General features: G+C 53.2%; 1 protein-coding gene across 1 annotated transcript; it reads right to left on the reverse strand.

Annotated features, from left to right (window-relative positions):
• Nucleotides 1-218: 218 nt before the first annotated feature.
• On the reverse strand, nucleotides 219-15253 carry LOC104506147 (atlastin-1-like; the record flags this gene model as incomplete). The annotated part of the gene is given in 12 exon segments (XM_010146993.1): nucleotides 219-663; nucleotides 1988-2059; nucleotides 3053-3109; nucleotides 3764-3891; nucleotides 5766-5854; nucleotides 5856-5887; nucleotides 7017-7109; nucleotides 10309-10365; nucleotides 12221-12271; nucleotides 12982-13086; nucleotides 14530-14664; nucleotides 15006-15253. Coding segments are annotated over 12 exon segments (1508 nt in total), but the record flags the coding sequence as incomplete, so codon positions are not given.
• Between the last annotated feature and the right edge of the window lie 1485 nt (nucleotides 15254-16738).

Raw genomic sequence — 16738 nt, forward strand, 5'->3', positions numbered from 1 at the left:
TCCCCACCCGAAAAGTCTAAGGAATAGCCTGAAGCTGACTGGAGAAGACAGGGCACGGGTCTTCCCCCCAGAGCCAACGCACAACCAGCGGGATGCGCTCAGCCGCAGCATCCAACCGCCCCCCGGGGAAGCGTCTCAGAGCCCCAGGAAACTCAACGCTTAAGGACTCAGTGGGTGTGGGGTTGGTTTTGGTTTTGTTTTTTTTTTTAAATCAAAAGCTCTTTATCCTACCTGGTCCCACAACGCTGCAGCCACTTGGTCTATTACTGCGCCCAGTTCTCTGTACTCCCCAGAGTATCTGATATATGCCCAGGTACAGAGAGTGATAAGGGTCAAGCCCATGATCATGTTGCACAGGCTGGCTATGATGTCCAAGCCAATGAAGCCGGTCACTCCAGCTATCACGTAAGTGATGAAGATGACCACGAAGAGCGTGGCGGGGGTGCGGGCGGCGTGGAAGATGTTCTTGCTGTCGTTGTGCTTGATGTACTGGATGTAGAGCTCATCGATCTCGTTCTCCAGCTGCTGGAGGTAGCGACGGCTGAATTCCTCGCCACCCATCTTCTTCACCCCGCGGAATTGCTTTACGGCCTCCTCCTTCAGCTCCACGTGTTTGGTCTGGAGGTCGCTAGGTGCGAGGAAGGGTTTGTCCCCGCCACAGACCTGCGTGGGAAACACAGCCCAGTCACTGCAGAACCCGCCGCACCCACAGCTCCCGTGCTCCGCACCGCAAACCACTGGAATTAGAATCATAGAATCACAGAATGGTTTGGGTTGGAAGGGACCTTAAAGATCATCTAGTTCCAACCCCCCTGCCATGGGCAGGGACACCTTCCACTAGACCAGGTTGCTCCAAGCCTCATCCAGCCTGGCCTTGGACACTGCCAGGGATGGGGCATCTACAGCTTCTCTGGGCAACCTGTTCCAGTGCCTCCCCTGGAAATTCTTCCTCTCTGTGAAGAATTTCTTCCTGATATCTAATCTAAACCTCCCTGATTTCAATTTATACCCATTACCCCTTGTCCTGTCACTACAGGCTCTTGTAAAAAGTCCTCTCCCAGTACCCTTGTAAGCCCCCTTCAGATACTGGAAAGCTGCAAAGAGCCTAAAGCTCTGTAGGCTCCTGTCTGCCGTGGATCCTGCGGAAGACCCCCACGACGGTGCTGTCCATCTGGGACAGCTCTGCAAGGGACAGCGGGTGCCGGCATCGGGAAGCTGCATCCCACAGCTCCCCCACTCGACTCACCCACAGCCCAAGCCGGATCTCAGGCAGCACTGAGCTGCACTGACCGGCAGGACCCTCAATTCCAGCATTTTCTACTGCTGGAAACTCCACAGCATTTTCCTGCCGCTTCAGCGCGAGGACACATCAGTTTTGAGGCTCAGGGCAGCCCACAAGCACTTTGGCCACGCAGCTCCGTAGCTTTTGCCTGCCAAAAGGCAGGGATCTCCAATCCTGATGAACGGAGCGGGGGCCGGGAAGTGGCCAGAGACAGGCTGGGGTCTGAGCTTCACCTTCAAACACCACGGCTGCCCCCTCCCCAGAGCTGAGAAGTGGGCTGACAGGGCAGGGTCTAATTAGCACCAGCCACCCCACGGGCTGTACGGTCACGCAGCACGGCCACCCCACTGCAACCCTTTTTTGGGCTGCATCTGCCCACGGCGGGGAACACCGGGAAGAGGATGTGAATTCGGCTGAGACCACGAGGTCTGCACAAAGCTGCCACCTGATGAGACGGCGACCGTCTGTCATCACCCTCCCCCTGTCCCGCCACGATTCCCTGACCAGGCATTGCTCTCACGCCCGTGAGAAAGCCCCTTTTCCACAAACTCCCTTTGGGACCCTGAACGTGCAGCACCATAACCAGTCCAAGGTTACATGCAGGATGTTTCTCCCAGGAACCCTCTCTCCAGGGAGGTTTCCCCAGGAGGAGCAGAGAGCCAGGAGACATGAGCGCCGTGAAACGATGTGCTCAGCACCACCTACCTCCTCCATCCTCCTGCTGTAGGTGTCCTTGGCAGTGGCAACTGCTGCTAAATTGTTGGCTTCTGCTGTGGCCTGGATGAAGGGAGAAAGGGGTACAAAGATTTAGCTGCAGAAAGTCAGGGTTAGGAAGCGTAATTGCAGGGAGCAACAGGCAGTGCCTGCCTGGGTACCCACGGTCCACGTTATCCCAAATTTACATGCCCAGCCTCCTCCGCCCCCCCAGGCAAAAGCCTGCATGAAGGGAGGATTATCACAGAATCAGAGAATGGGTTGGGCTGGAAGGGCCCTTACAGCTCATCCAGTCCCACCCCCTGCCAGGGGCAGGGACACCTTCCACTAGACCAGGTTGCTCCAAGCCTCATCCAGCCTGGCCTTGGACACTCCCAGGGATGGGGCATCCACAGCTTCTCTGGGCAACCTGTCCCAGTGCCTCCCCACCCTCTCCAGGAAGAATTTCTTCCTGATATCTAATCTAAACTTCACCACTTTCAATTTGTACCCGTTATCCCTTGTCCTGTCACTACAGGCCCTTGCAAAAAGTCCCCTCCCAGCTTCCTTGTAGGCCCACCCTACCCTCCAAGCCAGAGCAGCAAGAACTTTGGCTTCAGCTGTAAGAAACAGCAAGAAAACAGATAAAAAGGCTCAATCATATGTAAACAGCTACAGCTGCAACCTCCTGCAAAGCTGTCTGGCTCAGAGCAGAGCTACAGCCCAGAGGTCACTGCTGCAGGGCCACGGCACCTCCGTTTGCAGCCCCACAGCACCTCCACGTGCGGCCCCACGGCACCTCCGCGTGGCACCACAGCCAAGGACGATGCTATTTACCGGCGGGGGAATCGCACAGGCAACGAGTCACCACAGCCCGGCCGAGGTGCAGGAGCTGGATCGGCCTCCTGACTGCCAAATACTCCCAAAAAGGGCTGGTTCTTGGGTTGTTACGTGAAGGCATTTGAAATCAAACCAGGGAAGACCCAAGGTGCTGCACTAGCTGGACGCTGCTGACAATTAACTGGCCATTAATGGCAATTACAGCGCACGAACGCCCACCAGATCACACTCACATACCTGCAGCATTGACTTCGGATGCGGCAACTCTTCCCCTTGGTAGATCTTTATGTAGGCCTGCAAAACAGGGCACAGAAAATGAAACCACGTGGCACGCGGCATTCCCGAGCAACAGGAAAAACCCCCCGGCCCAGTTCCAGACCCGGCTTTAAGGAGGATGTTCCTGGCGTAAGGTGGCTTCAGCAGGGGATGCTCTGTCAAAAGTGGTACGTAGCGTGGCTCGAGGTGACGCCTTGGGTGACCGGGGTCAGTCCCTCAAGGCTCTCACTCCACCACTAAGTATCCCTACTGCTGGATTTGCACCTCCCTCCGTCCTTCAGTGAAGGAGAAGGAGCCAGAGACAGGTAGCCCTGGAGAGTAGGTGGTGAGAATTACTCACCCATGTCTTGCATCAAAATGTCCCGGTAGTCATGACAACAAAAATAAGCTTTTTCCCCAGGCAATAATGGGAATAGGGCCCTCAGCCCACCCCGGCCCCACGCAGGTCCTCAATTCTGCAGGGGAGGAAACCAGCCCTGCCCACTGCCTGGGCTTACTGCGTGGTCGAATACACGACCCTGAGGTGTCCACTTTCTGCGGCCGTGGGAGTCAGGACGATGAGCTCCAGCATCAAGCGCTGGGCTGCCTGCTGCTGCCTCCCCCGTGGCTCACAGCGAAAGAGCAAGCGTGCCACGGACGCACAAACCCCCTTTCTCCTAAATATTCCAATACCTTAAAATACTCCACGAGGCCTCGGCAGGTGATGTGGTTTCCGTTGATCTCCTTCACGTCCAGGCTCTCGGGACTAAGAAGCCAAGGAATCAAAATCTTCAAGTTCTTGATGAACTCGTCGTCTATTTCTGGAAACAAAACGCAACGTCCTCACCACCAGCCCAATGCCAGACGCGCCACAGCGCGCGCTCGCACGGGACAAGAGCGGGAGAGTCGCGCAGAGACTCAGGCAGGCTGTAATCCTGCGACGGGAGCACTCGGAAGCGATGGCAGCCCCAGTTAAGTTGTTCCTTAACCCACGGACAGCCGTGCATCTACCTGCAAACCAGCTTTGTGGTCTCAAAAACACTGGTGCAGACACAAACAGGACAGCACGGGGGTAACAACCCGCTTCTGCTGACGACGCTGGTCACACGCACGCAACACCGACAGCCGGCGAGCAGCATCCTCCTGCCTGGGCGCACACGCTCTGCATATCATGACTTTTGGTGCACAGGGCACGGACTTGTGCTGTGCCTTCCCTTTGCTCTGCTCCACAGCATCCGTGGGGGGAATCTGCCAGGGCTCAGGCTCTCTGGGTCTCATCCCTGCCGCCTCCTGTGCCAGCAGGTACGATTTTCTGCACCGAGTTCTTGGTTGTCTCTGAACCTTTATGTGAAAATCTCATTGCAAAGCACTTCAGGGCTTTTGCAGACCGTGAGGTGCTCGGTACAGGTACAAGGACTCCTGCGAGTGACTGTGCACCATCAGACATCCCTACATGCAGGTACCAGGAACGGGCACAATCCCTGCTCCCACCAGCCTGTCCCCTTTGCCAAAGCACAAAGCGGCAGAGGGTGCTCTTTGAGGGGCCTGTGGGCTGCTTGTGTCACTTCAGAGGCAGACCCATCACCTCACAGTCATTCTTACGGCTTCAAGGGGTCTGACATCCATTTACTGCCTTTTAAATTAAACCACACAAGGCTGGAAATTAAAAGCAACGCAACATCCAGGCATTTGGAAGGTAAAGAGAACGGGAAGCTCCCCCACGTTCCTTCCATCAGAGCACAAAAAGCTGTGTACAGCCCTGAGGGGAGAAGAAAATGATGACAAGCTGCTGCCAAGACCTGCGCCACTCGTTCAGTACTACACAGCACCTGAAATTAAGGGGGGACCCCACGGAGATCAGCTCGCTCTCCACAAGCTGCCTCGCTGCCCTGCTGGCTGCTTAGCACAGAGTTTGCCAGGAGAACAATTCTGATCACTAGCCAGGCAAAACCAGGGAAAAAGCAACATCTTTCTGCCTGCTGATTTATTTTAAGGGGCTAATCGGCCACTTTCTCAATGCTGAGACTGCAGCAGCCTGTAACCAGCGATGCTGGCAAGTAGTTGGTCCACAGCAACCAATTAAAAATCCACAGCACGTGGCTCCTTTGAGGGTGGAGAACCCTACCACGGCTTTTTTTCCTTCCCCCTTTATTTTTACCTGTTCAACTAAGTCTGACCCGTAGGAAAACCACTGATCAGGTCAATCAGGAAGATTAAATATTCCTTGCAAAGCTTTTCAAAGTGAAATAACATTCCCTTGAGAGCACGTGTGCCGGCCCTCCCTTCCAGCAAGCAGTCTGCACCGCTCTGCACCTGTGCCCAATTGCAAGTGAGCATAATTGGTTAATTACAGGCTTAACACCGTGTCCATAAACTTCCTATCTCAGCCCTGCCCTTGCCCATCAGCCATCTGGCCTGACAGTGCATATTGCCAGCAGCTCCCAGACCTTTTCTGGCCTCCCACACCTTTTCAGCCTCCACCTCTGTCTTAGGTTCAAAGGATCTGGCAAGGAACAGGCAGCTGCCAGACTGGGAAGAATGACCTGAGCGCTCGTGTATGTTTTTGGGAGGAGGATCCAACTCCCCTCCCAGAAGTTTTGTCATGAAAATACTTAGAGAGGTTTCAGGAACCAGTGGGACAGTTTGCCAGGGCATCTAAGGTGGCTGCGTAAAAACCAGACGTTTGCCTTCCTACCTTTCAGTTTTCCATCGAAATTAGGGTTGGTAGCGACTTTCAGGCCCGGGTGAGGTAAGAGGAAGCAGGAGATTTTGGTGAAGAATGACGTTCTGCAGCTCTTCATGCTGATTTCCCGAGACCTGCAAGAGACCAGTTTGAGGTCAGGGGGTTTCCTTCTGCTGGGGCCAGCAGGAGCACGGGGCACCCCGCACCGTGGCTGCTTGCAGAGGGAAGAGCAAGCCAGGATATCCCATGGGGGTATGCGGCACAAGGACAGAGACAAGGCTCCTCCAGCGACCAAGGAACTAGCGTAGCTCTGACCACATGCCCTGGGGCATGTTATTATCGTTTGGAAAACGTGTGTGCCCGTGTATGACCAGCATACAAAACTATTTGGGATATCCCACCAGGGCCTTTCTTGTCTCCCGTTTAATTAGGTTTCTCCACTACCAAAACACCCATGAATTTCCTGATTAATCCCAGCGAAGCCCTCGCCCATCAGTTTTACTGTACAACTACCTATTACTAAAACATCATTCCCGGTCTCCAGGGAATCTGCTGACTCGCACCTCTAACACCTCTCGCAGCTGCTCCCAGCAAGAGATGCCCAGGGAGTCAGGCCAGAAGCCTAGCACAGGCGGCCTCAGCCCCTCATGAAACACAGCAAGGAAAATCAGTCTCCTAAATTGCCTCTTCTGTGATTTTAAGGCACTGGGGAAGCATGACTGTAACCAGCATCTCTGCGCACCACAGTTCACACCTAACAGCCAGCACGGTGCCCACCCAGCCGAACCCTCACTGGTACTGGTGCTCTGCACCACATTCCCTGCTTCCTGCCCAGGATTGTTATGAAAGAAGGAGATTGAGATTGGACATCAGGAAGAAATTCTTCCCAGAGAGGGTGGGGAGGCACTGGGACAGGTTGCCCAGAGAAGCTGTGGATGCCCCATCCCTGGAAGTGTCCAAGGCCAGGCTGGATGAGGCTTGGAGCAACCTGGTCTAGTGGAAGGTGTCCCTGCCCATGGCAGGGGGTGGGACTGGGTGGGCTTTAAGGTCCCTTCCCACCCAAACCATTCCATGGTGATTAGGCTCCCCAGCGCTGGCTGTTGCCCAGATCAAGGTCTCGCCCTCATGCCCTGTGCACTTGCCATCCATCCAGCTGATGGCAGTGGATCATCCCTGGGTCACAAGCCAGATCTGCCTCTTCCCTCTCCACCGCCCATCAGCGTATCCCTGGGGTTAAACAAATCCAGGACAGGAAGAACGCACCTTCAGCCGCTTCTCCAGAAATCTTGCACCACCGTCAGATCCATAGGAAAATTCATACGGGAAGCTCCAGTCACGAACAAGGAATATAAGGGACTAGAAAACACAAACGCAACAGGGTCAGGGCTACACAGGATCTCAGATACCAGCTCAGAAAAACCCCTCAAGGGCATTGCCCTGTCATTCGCTGCTCACGACAGGACCAGGAGTGGCTACGGGACATGTACGTTATCCAAAAGGGGTTCCCAAGGGAGCTCAGGGCCTCCTTCCCCACTGCCCAGCTCCAGCAGCATCTCAGGCCGTTACTGGTGGGAAGAGCCCACTGCTCAGGGCCATCCCGGTGCGGCGCTGAGACCGCGCAGACTCGCTGCACGTCTGGCTGCGTCCTGCAAGGGGAAGGAAGGAGCAAAGCCAGGGTGGCTGTACGGGTTTGCCGGGTGGCAGTTTGATTCCCCAGGCTGAAGAATAGCGTCGAGCATTTACACTGCAAAACAAGAGAGAGGTTTCTGCTAACCAGGACAAAAGGCATCGAGCTCCCTAATTCCAGCCACATTTAGCTCCATCCTATGGGAATTTTACAGGCTCATTTTTTCAGCCTTTTTCACTGGGCAGCCTTCCAGGCAGACTTTTAACGAGAAGCAGATGCAGGATAACGAGGGTGAATAAGAAATCACTGGCTTTTGTAATCTTTATTGAGGCATTCAAAGTTCCTGTGCAATAAATGAATAAATACCAGCACAGTCAACTTTTAATCTTTAAAAAACCAACATTTTCAGAAAAACAATCCCGTCCCCAATGTCTCATCTGTGCAAGGGATAACGTCCCTTGTACCGAATACAGGGTTTGGAGGGGGAAGGCCTGAACGCCGATGCCCAGGAGGGCCTGGCAGCGTTGCCAGGGTTCCTCTCATGTACATGAATAAGCAGGTCAGCAAGTGGAATCCATTTCACTGGAATTTCCCTAAAAACTGCCAATGTTCAGAACAAAGATTTAGTGGAGGGAGGGAAAAATCTTTGCCTTCCTTGTTTCTCTTCCATAAAACATCGGGAAAGGTTAAAAAGAGCGAGGTTGGTCGTTGCTAACTGCATGACGAGCCGCAGCGACGGCGCCCGGTTTGCTGTTTCAGGACACGCTGTTCTTTCGCAGACCATGGGATGCTTAGGAAACATGTCCATGTTTAGGACTTTTCCACAAACACGTTCAGCATGCCTTGCACTTTTGGGACTCTGGAATTATTTTCCTGTTTTCCTTAAGCAAAACTGTTCCAGACACGCTGTTTCTACCAGCCCTCACAGCTGCCCTCAGCCCCTGCAGCCTAGCAAACCGCCGTCACGACCAGGCCCGGCGTCCAGCGAGGCAGCGCGGGCAGTTACGCATCAGCACGAGGGTGAGGAGACATCGCAGAGAGGAGGGAGCCGAAGGGAAATGGTATTATGTATGTTTTTAATATAAATTTTCCACTGTCAAGTATTACTTCCCTTCCAGCAGGATGAATGCAACTGCCTCGCTATCGACACTGTCTCTGCACGCCCTGCTTGGCAGCGTTTTTCCATAGGAGCTCTTTTCCAAAACCTCCTTTTACAGATCTATATAATTTAAGGACAAAAGAGCTCATTTGACTTACAGGCCTGGAACCTCACCCAAGAATCTCAGCCTGCAGACTCTCTTCTACTGAGCTGTCCCAGTGTAAGGCCTGCAGCTACCAGAGAAGCCCCTGCGTCTCTCGTTAAGGCACCCTAACGATTAAACTGCCCGCTCATTAACAGCACGCTCCTCCTTGCTAGCATTCTGTCCAGCCTCAACTGCAGACACTCATCCTCCCCACTGGGAAATAAGTTTGTTTACCTGTTTTTTCCTAATCAAAACGCTTGGCTGTCTTTAAAATCGGGCTTTGCAGGAAAAGCGGGGACAGGAGACCTCCACGGCTCACCTGGCCACGTCACCACCCATCCTTCTCCCAGATTCCATCACATCCACAGGAGTTACCCCCAGCCGTTTGCTGTTTTTCCCCAGATCATTAGTGAGGATGACAGTGAGGCAGAGAGAGCCCGGGGGGAGCCCCGAGGAAACACTTCTGAAGGAGGATGATTTCCTATTAAAATTGGTTCAGTGTGCGCTGTCATCTATCAGTTAATGAGTTTTTAATCCATTGTAAATGGATTAAAACAGACAATGCCGAGTCGGAAAATTTGCGTGCTTTTAATCAGCATCGTAGGGAGATAAGGCTTACAGAAGGCAACGTATCAGGGTGATGGTTACCTTTATCAACCGAACTCGGGGTCTTTTAAAAACTGATAATGGGATTATTTGACACGACTTGCTATCAACAAAACTCTGGGACTCAATGGCCAATTATGGGCTTTGGTAAAATCAGAGCCTATTATCCAGTCCTAATGACTTAAGCATATTTAAAAGTTTCCCCTCACAGTCTCCTTTTTACTGAGGGAGTAGGATGCATTTCACTTTCACTGAAATATTTGGCTACATTATCCTGATAATTTTAAATAAGGAGCAGGAATATTTATTTATTCTCCGGCTTTTTCCTGTACCATGTTACAATTTTCTCCTAGCTCTTCCTACTACAAGTCATATATTTTGACTGGTAGTTTTCACATTGTTTATCCATCCTCTGCCCATGACAGCATCCAATATACCCTCAAAGCTCCCCAAAATCTCGATTTGTCTGTTTGCTGGATTTTTTAACCTTTTATTTCACAGCCCACCATTTTCCCAGCTCTGGTGTCCAGAGCAAACTGGTGTCTGCCTTACGCTCTCCCTTTTTGGAACACCAGGTTGGGAAGCAGCAGGGTGAACAGATGTCCCTTCTTTGAAGTTAAAACCCCACTTCAACTGAGCCTTCCCACAGATCTGCTGCAAGAGCTCGGAGCTAATCCCCATCCTTGGCTTTCGCCAGGAGCAGGGATTCCCGGGGCAGGTGGGTTCAAGCCTCTGCGAGCGAAGGCTGGGCAGTCCCCAGCTAGGCAGCGTGACAAACCCGCCGCAAAACCTGACTGCTTCCCCAGCCCAGCGGGACATCTGGCAGGACAGGGCAGAGCGCTGGGGATGGCAGGGGTTCAGAGAGGGAAGGAAGAGGGATGTTGGATGTATTTGGAAGCCTCTTTGGGGGTGAGGAAGCACAAAGCTTTTCCTTCACACAGCTGAGCCAGCCCCCAGCCACCCCCATCTCCCACCGGTCCTGCAAACTGCAGTGACATCTCGTGGTGAAGCCACCAGGCTTGGGGCCAAGCCACCTCTGGCAGAGGGGATGTGACCTGGCCAGGACCCTCGGACTCACCTGGAAGGGTTTCAGGAATGTCTCCTCCATGGCCAGCCGGCCATACTCAGTGAAAAGCTGGGAAGAGAAGGAAAGAACAACAGGACTGTGGGTTTGTCAGTCCGCACGGACACACAGACGGCTGTGGGCCGCAGGCACGGCGGCAAGGGGCAGTTGTTGACTCGGGGATGACAGCACCAAGCTGGAACAGAAGCTGGCTGGCTCTGTGCTTTCGGTTCACATCCGAGAGGCACACAGAGCAGTTCTGGATAATCACTGTGCTGAGCCCTCGTGTGAACGATCTCAGCCTAGAATTTTTGGCTGCTAAATTTGTGGAAAATGGCTCAAATCAGCTGCTTTCATACTAACCAGAAACCTCATGTGCTACAGGGGACTGCTGGAGCCCTGTTCTCTTTAAACACTCCAGGAAGAAGCGGAAATCAATTCAGAAATAAGTACTTTCCCTGCAAACCCCTACGGTGCAAAGACTGTAAGATCAGCCTACCAGTGAGATTTGAAGGCTCTCCAGTCTCTCTGGACTGTAATTTCTAACTGAAGGCACAATAATGTATTTCACAGATGCCCAAAAATGGGTCAGCTCATTAAACAATAATGGCTTGAAATCCAATCTGAAAGATTAGAGTTACACTCAATGTTAAAAAGGCATTATTGTTAAAATATTTACTGACTGAAATGATACAGAAGTCTTCAAATGCTGATTTTTCCAGCTGGACTTTCTCTTTTCTTTCCTTTTTCTTAAGCTCCTGGAAAAAAAACCCTACCTAACCGATCAGTCAACCACCTAAACAAGAGACAGCTAGAGATAACTCCCGGAAATGGGCAGGACACATATGCCACAAAAATCCCCTTAGCTGCTTCCCTCCAGCCCTCACGGCTGTAATTACCCTTAGGGGTCACCTGCATTGAGCCAGTACCAGCTGGCAATATCCAGGCTTAGAAACCAGTTCCCAGTTTCTTGGGGCTTCTCCTAACAATCCAAAGATCCCGTCCTGCAGTGTGAACAGTGCAACTTCTACCTTCAGCTTCCCCATCGTTTCAGTCAAGCGGGCACTTTTACTGCCTCAAATCACGGAGCAGCAGACAGATGCTCACGGCATCAAAAGCACAGCCAATACATGGTTAACTACGCTGGATCCTCCCTGTTATCAGCAATGTTAGCCCCTTGCTACAAGTCGCTGCACGTTTCCAGCACCACGGGTCAGTCCTGGCCTCTAACGGGTCTCTGCTCCCCAAGGAACCCCAGCATAATCCTGTGGAAGGACACACAGACCAGCGTGAGCTACATCCCGACTGTTCGTGGCAGGCTTGTGGTGGGTGCTCCACACGGAGTACTCTACACCCCCCTTACACAGTCTGAATCTCCTTCAACCTCGTCATCAGAAAGACAACTTAACCCTCTCTGACTGCAGCACCACCCATGACAACTGGTCCCATGCAGCGCGGACATATGAAAAAGATAGTGCCCAGCCCTCTGCAGCAGCCTCATACACAGCCAAAGACCATCACCACCTCCCTTCTCGGTCACTTCTGTCTCCTGACTGAACAGCCTTGGTTCTTGCAGTCTCTCTGTGCCCTTCCGCCACCCGCTGCAGCACGAAGCACGGCTGTGGGCCCTTTGCAGCTCCACGGGCCATCAGCCTCGAGGAAGACACACGCCCCAGAGACTGGAACGGTCCCTCCTGGACAGTGTCCCACTGACTGCCCTGCCCAAGGACCCCAGGAGCCCCGCTACGACAGCACAGGCAAGACAAGTTTCAATCCAAGGGATGGTTTCTCCCTGCCCATGAGACAAAATGAGAGCTGGGAAACTGGCAAACATTTTGTGGCTACGAATGCAAAAGAGCCTTTCCAGAGCAACGGAGCATAACCCAGGCACCCCAGTGTTGCAGAGCATCAGGGACACAGGTCTTACCTGCAAGTGCTGCAGATCATCCTCCTGCACGTTCTGGGACAAGTTGTAAACCTGCATTTAAAAACAAAAACTTCAGAGCGCTCGGAATCACCTGTCCTTCAGGCCAAGGCGTGGGGTGGGGTGGCTAAAGCCTAGGACATTACCATGGGCCCGTGGTGCTGGTACAAGACAGGCCCCAAGCACAGCTGTACTGCTGGACAGACACACAGAGTGTCAGACAGACCAGGACTGCTGCTCCCCGTGCAGCAAAACACTCCAGCACGAGACCCGGGATGTCATCCCCAGCCTGGGAACCTGTTAGATCCAAATAACATTCCTTCTTCCCCATTTTTATGACGTGCCGAGCTCTGTAGCCAGACCTGGCTTCCATGTCCTTGCACTGTGCTCCAAGAGCAAGGCCGGATGGTAGGAAGGGAAGCCCTGGCAGGCTGTGCAGTAACCACCTGCAGCCCAGAGGTTTCTCCAGCAGCACTGAGACAAAAGCACGCCCAGTTCCCCTAACCAAGGTCCTTTCCCCTCTGGTACTGGAAGCAGAGTGGTACAGCTGCTGCTGGCCCTGCTCCTGGGGCGAGATGAGGAGATGAGACTGCTCCCTGCGATGATGGAGTCACATGAGTCCCGCACTTGGCGCAGCCACCGCACCAGTCTTTGTCTCTCCCACCAAAGGCCCTGGCTAGCTGCTGTGTTAGGCTGGTGATAACATACTAGTATTTTGCCACTGCCTTTTAGGAAGTGATTCCTGGAGATGTCTCCCTTCTTACCTGTATCGAGCTGATCATTGTGCTGAGGGCAAACACGGTGGCCGAATCCCGCAGGGTGGACTGGCTGTCAAAGGTCCCCTGCGTGTCCATCAGCAACACCGCAACCTGAGAGGCAGAAAGCTCCGCGTCAGCTTGGATGCACCCATTCAGCATCTGCATCCAAGAAAAATCCCTCCCAAGCGCCAAAGGGGCTCAGAGGCAAAGGTCGGCTGCATCCCTGTGCTGGGAATCTCACTGTTTCTGCCTCAGACGTACAACTGGTGGAGGACAAAGGAAAAGAGCAGCCACAGTCGCTCTGGACAGAGCGGTAATGCCTGCAGGCAGCGAAATGAACGCTGTGCAGCGCAGGGGAGGGACAGCTCTGCTCCTCAAGCGCTTGCTGTCAGTGCGGGTGGGTCTTTTCCTGCATTAGCTACGTGTCACAGAAACCAAACGCAGCAGCGTATCCCACCTCCTTACCCCAGAACACACTCAGCCAGCATTAGAAACCACACCGTGAATAATTCAGTGTCACTTTGGTCTTGGGCTCTTCATTAAAGAGTAGATGAATACAAATACTCCTGGCTATAAGCTGAATTGGCAAGATTCCCCCAAATCCAGTTCGCATTGTATTTGACCATCCTGAATGAAGAAACTCCATTTTACTCCTCTAGGAAAAGGGAGCAGCTTGCAAGGACCTCAGATTTAAATCCCTGTGGAATATCAAGGACACCTAGACATCATACATAGCTGAACATGAGCCAGCAGTGTGCACTGGCAGCCCAGAAAGCCAACCATGTTCTGGGCTACATCAGAAGCAGCGTGGCCAGCAGGTTGAGGGAGGTGATTCTGCCCCTGTGCTCTGCTCTGGTGAGACCCCACCTGGAGTGCTGCGTCCAGCTGTGGAGCCCTCAACATCAGAAGGATATAGACTGGTTGGAGCGAGTCCAGAGGAGGCCACAAAGATGCTCAGAGGGCTGGAGCTCCTCTGCTATGATGAAAGGCTGAGAGAGTTGGGCTTGTTCAGCCTGGAGAAGGGAAGGCTCCGGGGAGACCATATTGCAGCCTTCCAGTGCCTGGGGGGGCTGCAAGGAAGCTGGGGGGAACTTTTTACAAGGGCAGGGAGTGACAGGACAAGGGGTAACGGGTTTAAATTGAAAGTGGGGAGGTTTAGATTAGATATCAGGAAGAAATTCTTCCTGGAGAGGGTGGGGAGGCACTGGGACAGGTTGCCCAGAGAAGCTGTGGATGCCCCATCCCTGGAAGTGTCCAAGGCCAGGCTGGATGAGGCTTGGAGCAACCTGGTCTAGTGCAAGGTGTCCCTGCCCATGGCAGGGGGGTTGGAACTGGATGGTCTGTAAGGTCCCTTCCCACCCAAACCATTCCATGATTCTATACCAACTCAGTGTATTAGACCCACTCATGCTAAATTAGGGATATGGTATTAAAGACCTTCTCTAAACTTGCACAGGAGTTTGGACCACCTAAGACAAGGCAGGAGAGGCCAAATGGAAAGACGAGCTGACCAGCACCAGGCAGCTAAAAACCATGCAGCAGAGAAGCACATACCTTTTTACCATCGGGCTTGTCCACCAGGAAAACCTCACTCCATATCTGAATGCCAGTCGTCTCCCGCTCAGACCCTCCTCTCCATGAGAAACCAGTCAGAGGCTCGTTGTAATCTCCAACCCAGTCCACTGCTTCCTGCAGGTGGAAACAGAGGAATTTGCTGGAGTTCTCTGCTCACTTTGGTTTTACACATTTCCTCTGTGCTGCCTCCACCCCAGCGCTGGAGCAGGGCAGGCGCTGCAAGAGACGGTTCCCACAGGGTGGCAAATGTGACCATCTCTGCCCCTAAGCCAAGAGTCCCATTAGAGACCCATTGGTGCACGGGGCTCTGGAAGGATCTGCTCTATTTGAATTTGTGAAGCCCATGCTAACGAGAGGCTTGAGCATTCCCGGAGCACCAAGCCAATGTCCCGTCCAGCTCATCCCTGGGCAGCACCTGGGAGCAAGGAGCAGCAGCACCATAGCCAGAACCATACCTTATTGTACATGTACCGCAACATGAAGTCCATCAGGAACGATTTTCCTTTTCTAAAAGCGCCGGCAACGGACACGGCCACGACCTCTTTATCTCTGACAGCCTCTGAGAGGAGGATGCGGTTCAGTGCAGCTTCATCCAGTTCAAAGGAATGGTCGTCTTTGACAATGAGGACTTGCACCGGTCCTGCCTTCCTCACGGACTCCTCCTCTTCTGAGCTCCATTCGTAAGTCTTCTCCGCAAAACTCCCTGCATAAACAAGTGACACAAGAGCTGTTAGGGTCCTTCTTGTGCAAAGTGCAGAATCACAGACAGCAGGGCTGGACAGGGTGCTAACAGGCCAGCTAACCCAAAATATCCACCCCAAACCAGCATCGTTCAGAGCAGATGTCTGTTGAACCAGCCCTCAGATATCTCGAGGGAGACTCCACGCCACTTTGGGACCACCTCTCCACGTGCTCCCTGCGAGAGCCTTGACAGAAACATACCCATTAGTTTTTGTCCTGCAAGAGCTGACGTGGAGAACAGATCACTCTCCTCTTGCCTGCAACAACTTCTTACATACACAAAGACTCCTACAACACCCCCCTCAGCTTTCTCTGCTAGAAAAGAGAAGGCCAACCCCCTGATCACCCCTTGCTACCACCTTGCCTAAGCATCTGACTGCTCTCCTCTGGACACTCCCCAGCACGTCCTTCCTGAAGGCCGTCTCAAAAAGAGATGCAGCGTTCAAGCCGATGTGTCTAAGTACCTCATGTCTCCATCAAACGACACTGCTGTGAGACTGCTGTTTCTGTAGCAACAGCAAGAGCCCTGCTCCATCTGCAGCCTGCACTAATGCTTGAGTGTGATGTGCTGCTCCTGCCATCGACTGCATGGACGGCCTCCCCCGAGACAGCCCCAGCAGGAACATTCCCATCCTGATAAAAGCCACTTCTTCCCTCCCAAGTGGAAAGCATATGCAAAGCACGGGCGCTGCTCACTTCCCCACTTTGAAATGGCAAAGTTCCCTGCGGAGCTGATCCATGATGCAGAGGCTGCCCAGGCTGTGTAGCATTCCTACGGCTTTACAAGAGGGTCCCCTGTTCTGTCAGGATAGGGGAGAAGGGACAAGCAGGATGCTCTGCATGGGACCGGCAGGGACGCAGCATTCAGTCACTGCATCCCCACTCGGCAATGGCAGCGTGCCGGACAGGTACGTATCACCCGCGTGATCCCCCAGGCCCACGCAGCCAAGACGACTCTCCTCACCGTCCTTCTGAGCTGCTCCATGTGCCTGCCCAAGACGGGAGACGGATGCCTTTGAAGACCTGCCATTCACAGACACTGCCGCCCTGGGGTTTGCCAAGAGCAGGCCAGCTCCAGTAATTTTCCCTTCCTTGTTCCCAGAGTTTCCAGCACAGGAAAGACGTGCGGAAGGTGATTAATCATGCCAGGCAGATCACCTGCAGCCACGTGAAATCCCTCGCTTCCCTGCTGACGAGGACAGTTCCCCCCCGGTTCTACAAAACCTTCTCGGTTCCTCGGCTCAGGATGCAATTTCCCAAACACGGCAGCCCCATGTTACACCTCCTCGGTCTCTGGTTTAGACCCTGACCTCGGGGACCTGCTTTTCAGGCATCCAGCCGTTTCAAAGCACAAGGACTATGTGTGCACACGCCGAAAGGCAAGCTAAAAATACCAAGAGGAATAGGGTTTGCCCATTCTGGGCCTCTTTATAAAAAGAAGCCTTCA

Source organism: Eurypyga helias, unplaced genomic scaffold (assembly GCF_000690775.1).
Source record: "Eurypyga helias isolate BGI_N326 unplaced genomic scaffold, ASM69077v1 scaffold29982, whole genome shotgun sequence".
Taxonomy (NCBI): Eukaryota; Metazoa; Chordata; class Aves; order Eurypygiformes; family Eurypygidae; genus Eurypyga; species Eurypyga helias.